The 17556-nt window shown below is 52.3% G+C and overlaps 1 protein-coding gene across 2 annotated transcripts in view; it reads left to right on the forward strand.

The window, feature by feature from the left end:
- SCUBE1 (signal peptide, CUB domain and EGF like domain containing 1) overlaps positions 1–17556 on the forward strand; it is a 135034-nt gene that overhangs the window by 20589 nt on the left and 96889 nt on the right. For both annotated transcript variants that reach the window (XM_044778191.2, XM_044778198.2), the window contains exon 3: positions 325–453. In XM_044778191.2, coding sequence (XP_044634126.1) covers positions 325–453 — 129 coding nt within the window. The remainder of the gene's footprint in view (positions 1–324; positions 454–17556) is intronic.

A 17556-nucleotide genomic window follows, 5' to 3' on the forward strand; every position in this document is an offset into this window, starting at 1 on the left:
TTTGGGGGATTTTAGACAGGGTCCCCACGTGCTGCTGTTGTTGAGAAGCTCTCGAGGGAGGCAGAGCTGGGTGTGAATCTTGCCTGCTTCACTGTGGTGGCGCTGGAAGGCACCCGGCCCTGCCCTGCAAGGTGGTGGCCAGCGTTGCTGCAGAACCAGGATCTTCATCCCTGAGATCTTTGGGTCCCCAGCCCCCATCAAGGACTTTAGTGAATACCTGTTGAGTCATCCCCTTACCACACAGGTCCTGGTGGCTTCAGTGGTGAGGGGAGAGGGGACCCCCAGGCACTTCCTCTGACACCTCTCGTGCCCCTCGTTTTGCAGACATCGACGAGTGTGAGAATGACTACTACAACGGGGGCTGTGTCCACGAATGCATCAATATCCCGGGGAACTACAGGTGCACCTGCTTTGATGGCTTCATGTTGGCACACGATGGACACAACTGCTTAGGTGAGTGATGTCGCCGTGCTCTGCCCGCTGGGCACACTCTGCTGGTTTCACAGCTCCAGCGTGCGGTGTTGGGGGTGTGGGAGCGCCTGCCCGCCTTTGGTTCCTTGTATGAGTTTGCTAGGGCTGCCATAACAAAATAGTGCAGATTGGGGGACTTAAACAACAGGAATTTATTTTCCCGTGCTTCTGGAGGCTAGAAGTCTAGGGCAAGGTGTAGGTGGGTTTGGTTTTTTCTGAGGCTTCTCTCCTTGGCTTGCAGGTGGCCACCTTCTTGAGTATGTTCACATGAGCCTCTTTCTGTGCGTGCCCGTATCTAAGGTCTCTTTTTCTCTGTGTCGTATCTCCTCTCTTACGAGGACACCAGTCATATTGGAGTAGGGCCCATCCTAACAACCCATTTTTAACTTCGTTGCCTCTTTAAAGGCCCTGTCTTAAATGCAGTCACATTCTGGAGTGCTAGGGGTTAGAGCTTCAGCATGTGAATTTGGGGGAACACAGTTCAGCCCATAACAAGGATTCTTATATACCTCCAGATTCTCATGGTTCAAAAATATGTTTTTAAACCAGTTTTATAAAATTTATAAAAGTAATGCAAGCTTGCTGGATAAAATTGGGAAAATGTCGAAGAGCAGGGAGAGCCAGTTGGACGGCATCTTAGTTATGCTGGTGTGTTTCCTTTCAGGCTTCTCTCTGCATCCAGCTGTGAGTTCACTGTAGTGTCAGGCAGTCAGCGTGGTGTTGGCCCTTGATTTTCCCTTTACCACCACGTGCACCTCAGGCGCTCTTTCCTGCCCCCTATTACTGCCATCTTCCTAGTTGCCTCATGGTCTGATAAGTGACCAATAACCCAGGGCTGCTGTGACAAAGTAACAGACTGGGGGCTTAAACAGCAGAAATTATTCTCTCACAGTCTGGAGATGAGAAGTCCAAAATGAGGTGTCGGCAGGGTTGGCTCCTTCAGAGGGCTTCGAGGGAGAAGGTGTCCCACACCTCAGGCATCCTCTGCTTGAGATCACCTTCTCGCTGTGGTTGCACGTTGTCCTTGCTCTGTGCATGTCTGTCTGTATGTCAGAATCCCCCCTTTTATAAGGACACAGTCATGTGTCTTTATATTAGCACTCAGCCTACTGACGTCATCTTAACTTGATCCTCTGCAAATACCCCATCTCCAAAAAAGGTTACATTCGCAGGTCCTGGGGGTTAGGAATTAAGGACCTTGTAGGGGATGCAGGTTAGCCTGAAACAGTGGGAAACGGGTTGTTTGCAGTTTGTGGTGGGAGGAAGACCTCAGGGTAGAAAGCACATGGTCTCAAGGCAGCTGTGCCTGGCCCCCAAGCCTGCTTCTGCTAACAGCTGCCGAGTGACCTCGGGCACGCCGCCTGGAGCCTAGGGGCTAAGACCATGGACTTGGCAGGAGAGTGGCCGTGGATGGATGCGTTATTAACATCTCTGAGCCTCCGGCCTCCGGCCTTGGGCCTCAGTCGCTTGTTGGTAAAGGGAGGGTGTGAAGAGCAGCTCCCTCCCAGGCTGCTGTGAGCAGTAACAGAGATAATGTCCAGACAGCTGAGAAGTGCACCTGGCGCGGGCTCTCAATGCTAGTAGCTGCTATATCGTCCTGACCTCTGAGCTCCATCTTCCCCACTGTAACACAGGGATAATTGTGCCTCCCACTTCCCCAGCTTGTGTGTGAGGATGAGATGACACCATGAAGTGACAGGCACTTAGTAGATGTAAATAGTCAACAAACAGGCATTGGTTTTGCTCTAGGTGGCTCAGCCACCCTTTTGTGCTTGGGCATTTAGATTGTTTGCTTGTCTTGTTTGTTTGTTTTTTGCATCAGAATCCAGAGGTGATTCTGGGCACAAAACTTTCTTTTTCTTGTTTTCCCAATTGTCTTCTTCACAATTCTTCCCAGAAGTGGAACTACTGGGTCAGAGGATCATTGGGATTGTGTATGGCTTTTGAGGCAGTCCTTTCTGAAGGGGCTCAGCACACCTTCCACCATGCCAGCTGGTGTTTTGGTACATGGCACAGGATGCTTCACATTCCAAGTACTTGAAACCTTTCCTCTTTGTGGTGTGTTAGCCTTAGATTTCCCTGCCTGTTTTTTTGTTTTGTTTTTTTAAGATTGGCACCTTAGCTAACATCTGTTACCAATCTTTTTTTTTTTTTTTTACCTTCTTCTTGTTCTTCTCCCCAAAGCCCCCCCAGTACATAGTTGTATATTCTAGCTGTAGGTCCTTCTGGTTGTGCTATGTGGGTCACCCGCTCAGCATGGGCTGACGAGTGGTGCCGTGTCTGTGCCCAGGACCAGAGCTGGTGGAACCCCGGGCCACTGAAGCGGAGCACGCGAACTTAATCGCTCGGCCACGGGGCCCGCCCATCCCTGCCTGTTTTTGTTTAATGCATATGGGATCTCAGATGAGCTTGTTATAGGAAACAGATCTGTGAACATGTAATTACACCCAAAATAAGTGCTGAAACGGAAGTCTGGATGGCAGGCTGTTGAAGCCCAGAGGGGCCTGTGAAGAGTTACCCTTGCATGGGGTGAGGAGGCAGCATTGAACGGCATCTTCAGAGGATGGGGAGCAGTTTGCTGGGGTGAGAGCACAGCCTGTGTAGGGAACTCCTTGAGGCCGGGCTCAGGGGCGGGGAGGAACGGCAGGAGGTGGGCTGCGGAGGCGGGCAGAGCCTTTGATTAGATTGTAGAGACGTGGGGCTGCGCAGTGATCATGCCAGACGCCAAGTGAAGTCTCCTTCGAGTGTCATCTCATTGAATCCTCCCAAAGCATCAGCGCTTAGCTCCATCGGTTGTTTACCCCTTTTTCAGATGACAGAGAGAGTACATTTCAGTAATTGATTAGTCCCTAAAGGCAGAGCTGATGGTCCCTGTGGGACAACGGACAGTATCACCCAGTGGTGAAGAGGCCAGACCTTGGGAACTGCCAGTCTGGGCTCAAATCCTGGCTCTGCCTGTTATCAGCTGTAACCTTTGGCTCCTTCACCCCTATACCTCAGTTTCCCCACCTTTGAAACAGAATTCACAGTCTCTGTCTTGGCGGGTTCACGAGATCATGGCTGTAGAGCATCTGGCAGAGTGCCTGACACTGAGCGCTCAGAATGTAATGGGCATGGAGGTGGTCATTGGCTTTCAGACGAGATGCATTGAGGTGGCTGGTTTGATGCCTCTGAGACTTCCTGGGGGCCAGAGCCTGCTGCCGCCCTCCTTGGGCCATGTCTGACACGCGGGGCTCACCTTGTAGTCACACTGCTCCCACCTGTGCAGAACCACCTGCTTGTGAACACCCTTGTTCTTGCTGTGTCAGGTACACCCGTGCCACCAGACTGGTGGTGGCATCTCTGGAGGTCTTTGTCTCAATGCAATTATTTTCACAATGGATTCTTTTTACATTGATTAATTTAAAGTACTGGGTAAGAGTTCCCCCACCCCCACCTCCGCACAGATTGCAGCTTCATACGGCTCAAACTCGCACATATGGTCACCAAGAAAAGGCTGTCTCTGTTGCTCCTCTGCTTTTAGCTGAGGGCAGACTTTTCCCAACAGACTTCTTTTTGTTTGGATTTTTTCCTTCCCAAGACAAAACTCCGACTCTAGAGAAGTCAGACCTTGGTTCCAGCCGGCTCCAACCTAGACTGACCACGTGACCTCTCCGCCTTGAGTCCTCATCCATCAAGTGCTGGAAGAGTGTAAGTGCCCAGCACGGTGTCAGGACCCTGGAGACTTGATAACTGCTGGTGAACCACACAGTGCTGCAGGGGAAGCTGGGTTTGGAGTTGGAAGATGTAGCCACAAATTCTGCCACCACCACTTATGAGTTCTGTGGTTTGGAACCAGTTGCTCAAACCCTCCAAGCTTCAGTTCCCCTAACTGTCATGAATGGGTCACTGTCTCAGAGGGTCACTGTGACGATGAAATCAGAAAGCAGATATGGAGGGCTGTACATGCTGATGTGAAGTTCTGCTTGGGTGCTCGATGTTGCCGTCGTATTGCTGCAGAGGCTTCAGGCTGGCAGCCCATGGTCCTCAGCCAGCCTGCTGACATGTTTGGTTTATCCCCACAGTGTTGATGATGATGCTTGACTTATTTGTCAACTTTTAGAAATCAAAGAGCATCACATAAAAATCAGTATTTCCAGCATTGTTCCTGCCTAGCCATAGTCACCTACCTGGCCCCTGACATTTGTGGGACTTGGGCAGGAGTGCAAATGGAGGCCCATATTCTACTGCAAATATGTAAAAGCCATTACAAAGCCTCAAAACTGAAATATATTCAATCTATTCTACTTTGACAAATGTTCACTCCTAGTGACCTGGAAGGCTAGACTGGAATGTAGAATTCTGAGACTCCGTGGAGTTTTGTGCCAGAAAGTGGTAGTATGAGCAATGCCTGCTCCCTGCCCCCTCCTTCTTATCCTTGGCCCCATCCTACACCACAGGGAGCCTGAGGACACCCTAACCTGAATGTTCAGCCTCTGGCCATTGGCCCCCTACCCACCTTCGCTGTTGCTCCTGCCTGATCCTGTCATCTGTCCCTCTGAGAACAGATAGGCTTGGGGCCTCTTGGACAGGGAATTTTAGGGTCTCAAATACCCAGAATGTGGTCTAGAAGGGTGGGTATTTGTTCTAGGTACACATGACCTCCTGTGGACTCCTTACTCCATGGAGAGGGCTGCAGCCCCAGGAGAGGCAGAGCAAGGACCTCCAAAGTATGGGACTGAGAGCAGGGGCACCTCTTGCCCTTGTCTCAGTTTGATGCCTATAGCAGCTGGCAGGGGCTGCGCTGCAGCTGCCCCCTTTGGAGGGAGTGCCCACTCTCCTGTTTGCCACAATCCCCACCCCTCCCCATTGCTCTCAGCCAGTTGGCTTTGGTCCTGTAACTACCTGCTGGGTATTATTAGGAATTGTGTTCATGCTGCTGATGAAGCTTCCAGCACAGGGCCTGCTCCCAGTGGCTGTTTGGTGGCTGTGAGAAGCTGACTGAGTTGTTGTCCTCGCTGCCTTGTGCAGTCCCGACCGTCTCTGGACAGTCACTCTGAGCCCCACCCCACAACCCATCACCCATCGGGGACAGCTAGGCCCCTTTGCCTCTCTTGTTGTTTGGTCTCCAGAAGTCGGGTCAAGAGTCTTGTCCAGTTGTTACATTCCTCTCTCAGCCACCACTGAATTCCTCAGGGATGATGGCTGGAATAAATCCTCATCAGCACAGTTTGAAAGGCATTCTGACTTAATTAGGAGAAATGAGGCTCATGGCTTAAGAGTCATTTTCTTGCCTGAGTTTTCGCAGTTGAACCTTTTCTTTTGAGCAAATGAGGTTATTTTCTTGTGGAGATGGCTTGCCTGGGACTGTGTCCTGGAGGGTGGCCAAATCTGTCCTCCAGGGAGCAAATCCTTTCTCTGTTTGACATCTTTATTGAGGAATTCCTCAAATATAACAGAAAATGACACTAGAGGGAATTGAAACCATGATGAGATCCTTGCTCAACCCCAAATGACTGCTTTTAGCATTGTAATTACTTGAAATAGCAGTAGTTCTGTTTGAAAAATATTATTCCAAACTCCATGCAGTTGGACATAAGAGCAATATTTAGGCTAATAGAATAAGATTTTTTTCATCTTAAATTAAAACCAGCAGTAGACAACTTTTTCCCGTCTCCACAAAGTAAGGCTCCTTTTTCTCTAAAGCCATTAGTTCACTTAGCCAGATGTTTTCTTCGACCCCAATCGTTATCTTGACTTACTGAAAAATATCTTTCTCAAGTTGCGCACAATTTGAGTTTTGGACTTGCTTCTCAGCACTTTTCATACCTGATGAAGAGAAGTCATCTGTAGCCAGGTCCAGCAGAAAAGTTGTTTTATTAGCCAGATCGCTACATTCCCATTAACACTTACTGAGCATCTACCATACGCCTGGCCTGTGCTAGGTAGACAGTTCCACTTAGGGGAGATGAGGGAACTTAGGTTGAGCCTCGGCCATGCTCCCAGAGTTGTCCACGATGTTATGCTCACCTTCTCTCATTTAGTCCTCACAGCATCCATGGGCAGAAGCCATTAGTGTCCCCTCTTTACAAATGTGGAAACCAAGGCTTAGAGAGGGGGAGTGACCTACATAAGGTCACAGAGCCAGTAAGTGAAGGAGCTGGGGCCAGAGCCCAGGTTTCTGCATTTGCCAGTTCAAGCCTGTAAGCATTGCCCAGCCCCTGGTCCATGCCACCTGGAACAGTGCCAGCTCTGGGAGGATGAGTGAGTTCAGGGAAGGGCTGAGAGTTTGGGAGTCACTGAGAAGTGCTGGCATCTGCCAAGCCAGGCTGGTGGGTGGCATGCTAAAGGGCGGGGGGGCACCCCTTGCTCCAGAGAGTTCACCTTATGGGGACCTCTTCCCCACTGCTTATGCTGCCTCCCCAGGCCAAGGCAGGAGCTTACCGTTTGTGCAGGAGCTGTGTAGAAGCCCTTGAGCTTCTTCTTGACATGGTCTTACCCCGTGTGACCACATAAAGCCCTGTTCTTCCAGAACCCTCTCTGGTGGCTCCCATTGCTTTCACAGTAGCACCCTCTTCATCTGCCCACTGGCTCACAAGTCCCCTCAGGCTGGGGCCCTGCCGGCTACCCCTCCCCACCTCTCATCCTTGCCCACCTGTGCCCTCTGGCCCAGCCTTCCTTAAACCCTGAGAGTCCTTCTACACATTCCTGCTGTTTACAGCTGCTCCTTTGTGACCGCTGCCCCTGCGGGGACCTGGTGAGGTCCTGCTCGTCATTCAAGACCCAGCCCGCATCTCCCAGCTCCGAAGTCTTCTGTGACTGCGGAATACATACCTCTGCTGCAGCTCTGTGCTGGGATCCTCTCTTCTTCCCCCAAGAGCAGAAGCTGTCTTGTTTATCTCTCCATCTTCCGCCTTGGAATCTAGTGCAGTGTCTGGCATATCATAGGCGTATAATAAATATTTGTAGAATGAATGAATAAACGAATTTCTAAAAGTGTCTTGGAAGCTGGGCCCTCAATCTCAGCAAACCTCCGTGCTGGGCACATGGCAGAAACCAAGGCAAATTAGATGGGGTGCCTGTCACAGGACCCCCAGGTCCATGAGAAAGGCAGAAATGCTCATGCCTGAATGACAGGTAGAAAGTGCTGTGTTAGCAGTGACACTAAACCCTTCCACCTGGTAGTCATCCATTTGTTATTCCAAAAAATTGTTCTGAGCACCTCCTGTGTGCCAGACTCTGGTTTAAGTGCTAAAGACACAGTGAGTGGTGGATCAAAGCAACAAAGTCCCCTCTCTTGGAACTTATATAGTCAGGGGGAGGACAAGACACCAGTAAACATGCGACTCAGTCAGGCAGGTCCAGTCAGGTCTATCCCAGTGAAAAACATAAAACAAAATAATGCAATAGAACGTGATGGGGGAAGAGTGGTGGTGTTGGATGAGGGGGGGTTCCAGTTACTATTGCTGCATCAAAACCACCTACCCCACTCTTAGTGGCATAAGACACCATTTTATTCTGCTTGTGGATTCTGCAGGTCAAGAATTCAGACAGGACACAACAGGGACAGCTCATCTCTGCTCCACAGTATCTAGGGCCTTAGCTAGGAAGACGTGAAAGCTGGGGATGACTTGATGGTGAGGGCTGGAATCATCTGGAGGCTTCTTTGCTGATGTCTAGTGGTTGATGTTGGCTGTCGGCCAGAACACTTATGGGCGGCCTCTCCATGTGGTCTTTCCACTGGGCTGGTGGGGGCTTCCTCACAGCATGGTAGCTGGGTTCCAAGAGAACAAGACGCAAATGCATGGAAGTTTTATAGACTCGCCTCAGGAGTCACTTCCCCCAAACTCTGCCTGTCAAGGCAGTTACAAAGGTCCACCCACATTCAAGGGAAGGGGGCGCCAGGAGGAGGAAGCTGCCATCTAAAGATCTAGGGGAGATCTTCCCTCCAGGCAGAAGCGGGAGGACAAGTACAGTGGCCTGAGATGGGGAGAAGCTGGGTGAGTTTGGGAACAGGTCAGTGTAGCTAGAAGATGAGGAGTGAGGGACTAGAGATGAGACAGGAGGAAGGCAGAGCTGGGTCACGTGGGGCCTCATAGGCTGGAGAAGGGAATTGTGATTCTATTCAAAATTAGCTGGGAAGCTATGGGACATTTTAACCAGGAATTGATGTAGTCTGATTGACATTTCAATTAAAAGGGATCTGCTTTCTGGCTGCTAGGTAGAGAATGTGTTACAGGGAATAAGAGGCAGAGACTGCTGTGGTAGTCTGGGCCAGAGGTGTTCATGGCTCAGTCCAGAGTGACATTGGTGAGGTGTTGGGAAGTGGCTGAATCTACTGTTTTGAAAACAGAGCCAACAGAAATTGCTGGTGGGTGAGATATAAGAGGTAAGGGAAAGAGGGATCAAGGCTGACTGCTGGGCTGTTGCCTGGAGTCTCTGTGTGGCTGTGCTGCTGGGGCTGAGGTGGGGAAGACAGGCGAGGACAAGTTTTGGAGTGGGAAGAGGGGTGGACTCAAGAGTCTGTTTGACCAAGTTCGGTTTGAGATAATCAACAGCCATCCAAGTGGAGATAGTGTACAAGTTCAGAAGTCGGTGAGGTAGTCAGGCCTGGGATTTGGGGGGATGTGAGAGTCTGGAGCTTCTAGATGGCATTGAAAGCCAGAGCTCTTAGCATGCATTCATTTCATAAAGATGTCATGAGCACCTGCTCTGTGCCTTCCAGCACCTTCCTGGGCTGGAAGCTCACAGTGAGGAGATGGATGACATGTTCTCAGCCCTCCGGCAGCATAGGGAATCCACCTGCCTCGTTTTGAGTCCTAGATCCATCACTTACTTACTGTGTGACCTTGAGCAGTAACTTTTCTGGGCCTCTGTATTCTCATCTGTAGGGTGGGGCTAATAGCGGTGCTTATTTGACAGGGATGATGCAGAGACCAAATGAGATAAGCTTTGTCAAGCATGTGCCACAGTGCCTGGCACATGACAAGGGCTGGTGTGGATTACCTAATTATCACTTATTCCTAGTGTGCAAAGTCAGAATAATTTTAAAAGAAAATAGATGTATTTTCTGAGCTGGCCAAGATGCTGGGGACGCACCTGGGCCCTGGGCCGTGTGTGAAGCTCTTTGGCTAAGGACTGCTCCTTGTATTCCACATGGTACTCCTGCAAATGAGCCACTGCTCACCACCCTCCTGGGGTCAGAAACCTCTCCCATCCTCTTGCATTGGTTTTTACTCTCCTTTGACAGAGGGTCAGGTGGCATCTAGACTTCCAATCCCAACTCTGCCACATACTCATTTTGTGATCTTGGACACATGTCACCTCATTTCTCAGCCTCAGTTTTGTTCTTTACAAAGTAGGCACCATCCCTGACCATTAAGGTCAGATGAGGAGGTGGATGTGCAGGTGACACCATAGGCTGCCAAGTGGAGGGCGAAGAGGAGAAGGAGAGGAGCTTGGGAGCCTCTGACAGGGCCCAGGAGCCCAGCTGCACATGTGGGAGGAAGTCACCGTGGACGCCCAGCTGCTCAGTGGCACAGCGGTCGAAGCTTCCTCTGCGCTGGGCTGGGCTGGTCCCCGGCAGGATGAAAGGGCCGCATAGCCTCGGACCTTTTGAAGGCGCCCCCTCTCATCCTGGAGGACAGCTGGAGACAATGTGTTGCTCCCTTGAACCCCTAATGAAGGCTCGATGCCTCTGTTTATTTGTCTTTATACTTCAACAGCTCAACTGCATTTCTTGCTGGGAAAAAAATGCTGACCATTTTAATGTAAAACTAAACAGCTTCGGACAGTCCTATACTTACTCCGTAAACACCAATATTTTTTAAGGTAAACTCAAGAGGTTTCTTCCTGTTCTCTTTATTTATGCACCCTGCCGCCAAGTGTCCCCACTCTTGGCCCACACTCAGGTGATCTAAACACGCTTGGTTGGAGGGATTTGCTGTCGAAGGACCAGTCGGATTCAGGCCCACTTCTCCTCTCAGCTTTTTACAACTGTTAATCTGATGGAAATTCTTTGGCCTGAGAAAAAGAAACACACTGGACGCCGTGTGCCTCTTTATAAACGGGATTCCTTCTTTTCCCCAAATCGCTGCAGAACCAGGGAGATCCTGCAGCGCGGGGCCGAGAGGAGGGTTATTCAAGACCTCGGTGTACTTCGGGGATGGAATGGACTTCTACAGCCTCATGCCCATGGCCAGCTCGGGATCAAGGCCAGGAGCGGGGGGCACAGAGCAGTGGGGCGCATCTTACGGATGCTTCTTACAGAAGGGGCCAGGCAGGTGCTGGGGTGAAAGGGCAGTGGGCCAAGAGTCAGGCTCTTTGGGCCATGGATTGCTGGGGGACCTTGGGGAACTCCCTGCCTCTCTGTGCCTCAGTTTTCCCATCACATGTGAAATAAAGGGATGGGATTTGACCAGTGGTTTTCAGATTTGTGGGGTTTTGTTTGTAGCAGCAGAACCCTTTATTTCAGGCAGTCGTGTTGTGCTCTGGCTGAAATGGGAAGCAAGACTAGCAGGAGAGCCTGCACTCCAGGGAGCCTGCCTCCTCTCCTGCAAGGTCCCTGGGGAGCCAGGAGCACTGTGTGGAACCCCCTGGCATGTCAGAGCCCTTTTCCCTCTGGTGTCTTGTGACTCAGTGACTTGGAGCCATGGTCTAACCTCAGAGGCAGTAGCCAGGCTTTTTGCCGTGTACCTTTGGTCCCTGCCAGAGGCAATCCCCATCTCCCTCTCTCTCCTTGTTTCTCAGAACTTCCATCTCTAGCACATGGAAGAGCTTTCCTTTCCCTAAATGTGCTACCCTTTCCTGCTCTGGAGTGTCCTTGCACCTGCTGTTCCTTCTGCCCAAATCGCCCTTCCCCATGCTCTTCACTTTGACTGAGCCCTACTTGTCCCTCAGCACTTGGCTCAGGCATCAGCCCCTCCAGAAAGCCCTCCCTGAGTTGCACACCCTTTTCCTGGTCCCACGGCCCCCGGGCTTCTCTCTGACTCAGCACTGAGCTCTCGGGCTTGTCACTGGCCATCTGGGGGTGAGTCTCCCCTACTGCCTCCGGAGCTCCTGGAGGCCTGAGCTCCAGAGTAGCTTAACTCTTTGTCCCTGGGCCCAGCACAGGCTCATTTATGTGATGAAGGGATGGGCGGGTGGCTGGGGAAGAGGGCAGAAGGTTTGCTCCGGAGAAGAGTGATCTGACAGTGGTGAGTGCACAAGCCTGCCTCTGAGGCAGAGCGTGAGCGCTCTTGAAACTGTGGTGATGTGCTGGGGAAGTCTCCTACAGCCTGTGTGACTGCAGCCCCCTGCGACCGGCCGAGGCTCAAGACTCCGTTGTCCTCTCTCCATGCCCAGCTCCTTCTGGTCTCTGTTCTAGAAGAGGGGAGAGCGGGGCATGTGATTCAGACACATTGGGCTTTGGCTCCCAGCTCCCTTCCTAGCTGGTGGTTTGGGGCCAGCTCTCTGCTCTCACTTTTCGTCCCCAGGAAGGAGGCATGGTGATGTTCCTGGGAGGGGGCTCTAGGATTCTAGCAAGGAGGTCTGTGTGAAAGCGTGGGGGCACACGGCGGGCAACAGGAGCATTCGCTTCCTTCCCCCTTCCCACTCTCCTTTGGTTGTACGGTCAGTCAGGGACCACTTCACCGTATGAGGCTGCCCTCCCCATTCAGGACTGGGCTGCCTCATGTGGTGACGTGGTCCCTGATCTGTTGTCACCCCCCCTGTGCCAGCCTCACCTTTGAATAGGTCTGGATTTGGTGGCTTGGGGAAGAAGTCCTGCTCTGTCCCAGATGGAGAATGCCAAGTCCATAAACAGCAAAGAAAAACACCCAGCTGCAGAGGACAGGATAGACGCGCAGACACTTTCCTTCATCTTTCTTGTTTGCAGTCCATGTGCCAAGGGCTTGGTCAGAACTCTGAGAAATAAACAAAAAATAAGTGTCTTGTGAAGGCTCTTTAAAAATACTCTACCACCAAAACACATGCCCCAAACCAGGACTGAGCCTTGTGCCTAAAAAGGGGCACTATCAACAAATAAGGGTGTCCCAGAGCTCCAATACAGCACTTCCTCTGCCAAGAGTCTTGCTTATTTTGGAGCAGCTCGGCCCTGGGTGGCGTTTGGGGTCACCCTGGACGTTTGCTGGGCCTGGCTGTGTCTGGACACATGCCACAGGGACCCTCCTCCCCCAGCACCAGCAGGACAGGCCCTGGCTGTTTACAGTGGCCATTAGCCAGCCCCGTGTATCGCCTGCCCCAGCACCCCTCCCTGTCACCCACCTCGTCCCAACCACATGCAGCTGGAAATAGATCGGCTGGCAGAGGCGCCTTGCGGCCGGCTGGCACTCCTTGTTTGTGGGAAGTGGGTAGCCATGGCAGCCGTCCAACTGCATGGTCTGGGGTCTTTAGTAGCCTCCCAGGTGCTACCTTAATGGTAGGAGAGGATCCCACAGGCCGACTCCCCCTTCCCTGGCTCATCTGCTGGCCAAGGGGTCAGACAGCAGTAGAGTCATTTGGGACAAGCCTTGGTGGAGCCTCTCTGAGTGGGATGCTCCTGGGGCCACTCTTGCCACGGGGGTAGTCTGGCGTCCTCAGCCTGGCAGCTGGCCCTCATGATCTGGGCTCTGCCTGTCACTCCGGCCTTGCCTTCTCTCTGTATGAGTGTTAAGCCTGTCCCCAGGCACCCCATGCCCTCCGAGCTTCCTCCTGCCTAGAGAACCGTCATCTCCCCTTGCCTGTCCCAGTGCTCTCCCCTTCGTCCTTCTGCACCTATTCCCTGGCCCTCCCAGCATGAGGACTTGCTCCCCACTCTGCGGCAACTGACCAGAGTCACAGTGCTCATCACGCAGAGTTGAAAAGGTCTGTTTACTTACCCATCTTCCACACGTGTAATAATTATACAGAAACACTCAGAGAAATCAATAGAAAAGACAGGAAATAATTCCCCCACCCCAACAGGTCAACAGCTTTCACATCCTGATGTTCTTGTCCTCTATCGCCTGTGTGGGACCTAACTTTATTTGGTTATGATCACGCGCTGAGGTTTGTATGCTGCTCCCCGCAGTGTTCCATCAGAACTTTTCCCACTATCGATGTGTAATCACGTAGCCGAGATGTGGGACTGGAATCAGAGCCCAGCATGTAGGGAGCCCTGCAGCCTGTGGGCTCTGAGAGCTGCTGCTGTGGCTGTCTGGTTGGAACAGCAGACATGCCTGGGAAAAATAGTTTGTAACCTCTGGGTCGGCAAGGGCCCCAAGTGCACATATCTGCCAGGTCAGGGGATCCTGGGATCAGTCAGATGTGACTTCCACCTTCAGGCGGCTCTAGGCCCTATGCAGAAATACTCCCAACCTGTCATCCTTGGTGTAATTGATACTATACTGAATACTGGCTGGGGCAGGAGTTCTCACCCTGCTGGGAGTGAGTGAAGGATCACCAGGCAGGGGTGGAGATGGGGTGAGGGGAGGAGGGAACAGCATGTGCAAAGCCTAGAGGCAGGACAGGCTCGGCCAGGTAGGAGAGCAGGCTCAGGAGTAGATGGTGGTCTGTATAAAGTTGGTCTCTGTCAGCAGAGCCAACAGTGTAAATGCTTTCTAGGAGTGTCGGGGGATCACCTTAGGCTGCACGTTGGGCACGTCACAGACTCAAGCCTGCCTCCCAGGCCCTCATCAGCAGTCACCAGGGCCCCACATGCTGCTCCAGGCTCACCAGACACACACACATACATGCACTTACATGTGTGCACACACATGTGCCCCGCCCCCGTCCCACTACCAAGTTACCTTTCCCTGTACTGGTCCTCACGCAGCTCAGAGACAGGCTCCCTCTTGGTTTGGCCTGCCAATCCCTCTCCACAGCACCCTCTGCCTGTCCTGCATAGCTCTGACCCCAGCAGCAGTTAATCTCTGTTGAGCTCACCACCTCTCTCCCCCTGGACGGGCTGCTCCCTCGAGGGCAGGCCTTGACCTCATGCTCACTGCTTAGTCTCTGCCCCAGGGTGGGTCCTTGTGCCTTCTTGAGTGCATGACTGAACAAACAAACCCATGTGGCTCATCACAGCTGTTCTCTGGGGGAAGGTGTGGGCATTGAAAGGTGACTTCACATGAGGCACCTGCTCATGCACACGCGCTCTGGGGGGAAAATCAGCAAATCGTGTGCAGATGCACAGGTGTCCAGTGAGGAATGTTAAGAAAAAGCTCATAGTCTTTGACCTGGGAACCCCACTTCTGGGACTCCATCTGAAGGGAATAATCCCTAAAATGGAAAGAGCTCTAGCAGCGTAGGTGTGTCCCTCACTGGGGAGTTTATTCATGGGGCGACATGGAGATGAGTGCACCGAGGGCAGGGTGGGGTCCCTTGCCAACTGGACAAGCAGCAGGAAAGAAGGGCAGGGTCAGGACTGAGTCCCGGCACGGAAGACGCTCTAACTCAACTCTCTGTGAAGAAGGGTGGGAAGGACATGTCCAGAGGGACTCGCTACCGCTAGGAGAAAATGAGCACGTGAAAAAGACAAAATAGATGCTCATGATTGTGGTGGTAGCTAGAGTGTAGCTTTGTTATCTTTTTTTTTTTTTTTAATGTTTTTCAAAATTCCTTGTAAATTCAAATTTTTAAATAAAAAACTGTTTTATTGGACAGGTGATAGGGAGCCATGCCAGGTTCTTGAAAGGAGGAATGCCATGCAAAGGAAGTGGCCACGAACTGGGGCTGGCAAGGGTGGGGCTGGCCATGGAGAGGCATGGCGGTCTTTCCAGCGCTTCATCCAAGCTCAGTGCCCCATTCCTTTTCCGGCAGCCTCCACCTCTGCCTTTCTGCAGCCCTTCAGTCTGCTACTTCTTAAGTGTGTTGACTGTTGGCACAAAATCATTTTTCAGTCTTCTTGTGGCCGCATGACCCCCCCAGCAACGAGGGACTGCTGAGAGCAGGAAGGGACACGCCCCTCAGAGTGAGCCCAGTAAAGGAGCCATCGTAGGATGGGGGCAGGAGGCACACGGCCCGGGGTGTGCTGGGGGGCTCTCACTCGGAGAGAACTCCCAGGTGGTGACTAGTGTCCATGTGGAGGGCGCTGGCAGGAAGGAGTAAAAGAACGGGCCACCATGAAGTACCCACAGTACCCTAACAAGTGGAAGGATCTGGATTTTACGCTCAAAGCTTCGGAAGGTAGAGAAAAGTGCTGCATTCAATCAAGAGGAATTGATTCCTGGAACCTCAGAATTCCAGGCAGTATTGAGGGTGGGAAGTTTATGCTGGGAATAAGTCCTTTGAGCTGGCTGGAGTCGGACGTGGTGGACTGGCTGGTAGGACTGTGTCCCCAGGGCAGTGTGGGGCTCCTGGGCCCTGCCTGGTTCAGGGGAATTTTTCCCAAGGCAACAGGACTGCACTGCCTGCCCGATCCACAGGTAATCACACCCAGTGGGGCCTGTTTTATTTCTGAGGATGTTCATTCAGGATCCTGTCAGAACATTTCCCCTCTCTTTTCTTAGAACTTCTCGCTTTGGGTCCATGATTTGTTTGTTTGGTTTTCCTCTCCTTCCCTCTTTCCGCTCCTCCATTCCTCTCCCCATCAAAAGAAATTTTTAAAAACTCCAGTGCCTCTCACAGATGTCCAGCCAGGATCATGTTCACAGCTGCGCTGTCAGAGGCCTGAAGTGGGGGACAAAAGTGTCCAGTACCCTTCCTGGCTCTGTCACTCATGCATTGGTGACAGAGCAGGCCACTCCCCACTCGGAGCTCCTGGCTATAAGACTGCTGCTGCCCTGGGGGAGACTGAATGAGACCCTGGAGCAAGGGTGCCTAGCACAGAGCAGGGGCCCAAGGACCGTGGTTTCCCTTCCGTCTCCTGCAGCCTCCCCTCCTGCCCACGCTTGAGAGATTAGAGGAAGGGCTGGTCTTGTCGTAAGTGGCATAGACAGAGGTCAACAAAATGTCATTCAGGAGGGCATCACACTGTCTCCAAACCCCTACCCTCTACCTGCGTCCTGAAGCAGTGTCCAGTTAGAATGGCTTTTCTTTAGCTGGACCTTGGTCCGCATCCCAGTGAAGGCACTGATGAAGCAGGAGGACACTTCAGCCTGTGCTCACTTACAGGAGCCCTGGGTAGGTCCGTTCGTTCATTGAGCCCCAAAGCTCACAGGCTGGCAGGATTTGAGGGCATCTCCTCCTCCTCCATCCTGGCCTCTCCACAGGCTCCCCACAGGCAGGGCTGTGCTCCCCCTAGGATGGGGCTCACTCCCAGGCAAGGCTGATGCAGGCAGATGGGCACGGCTCTTCCCTAACCAGCCCTCACTTAGCCTCCTCACAAGCCGATGGCCTCTGTCCCCTGAAGACCCACTGGCCAGCACTCACTCCCATCACTCATCTAGGGCTGCCTTCCTTGACTGGCTCCTGGAGCTCCAGGACCTCACTGGGCAGACCCTCTGGGGCCACACAGCTCATCCCTGATGAGCCAGGGCCTCCAGGCCACAGCTGCCTCCCCCAACCATGTTTTGTAGTTCTCAGTCAGTTACTTGGTCCACAAACATGGATTATTTGCCCCATGCACTGTTTAAAACCCTGGGATACAGTGATGCTCAAGACAGACGCATAGCCCCTGTTCTCAAGGACTCTGTAATCTCTGGGGAGACAGAGAGAAAAATACAAAGAAGATACCAGGTAGATGGAAGAATAAGCTAGACGGGAGTACTGGGGAAATGTGAGTACCAGGTAGACGAGAGTACTGGGTGGATGGGCGTACTGGCTAGATGGAAGTACTAGGTAGATGAAAGTACTAGGTAGATGGCAGGCGATGTGATGGGTGACTGCTGCTTTAGCTTGGTGGTCAGGGAGAGCATCTCTGAAGAGGTGACATGTGAGCTGAGGTCTGAATGAGGAGGAACCAGCCATGCCAAGATCAGGGAAACACATTCCAGGCAGAGGAACAGCAAGTGCGAAGGCCCAGAGATGGAAACAGGTAGCTGTGGTCAAGGGACAGCCAGGGCACAGTGTGCTGCCGTCGGATAAGCACGGAGGAGGCTGGGAGGAGGTGTGGGCAGAGCAGTTCACTTGGGCCTGGTCAGCAGGAAAGGGAGTTCGCGTTTTAGTCACAGTGAGCGAGGAAGCCTCTGGAGGCTTTCAAGGAGAGGA

Source organism: Equus asinus, chromosome 4, assembly GCF_041296235.1.
Source record: "Equus asinus isolate D_3611 breed Donkey chromosome 4, EquAss-T2T_v2, whole genome shotgun sequence".
NCBI lineage: Eukaryota > Metazoa > Chordata > Mammalia > Perissodactyla > Equidae > Equus > Equus asinus.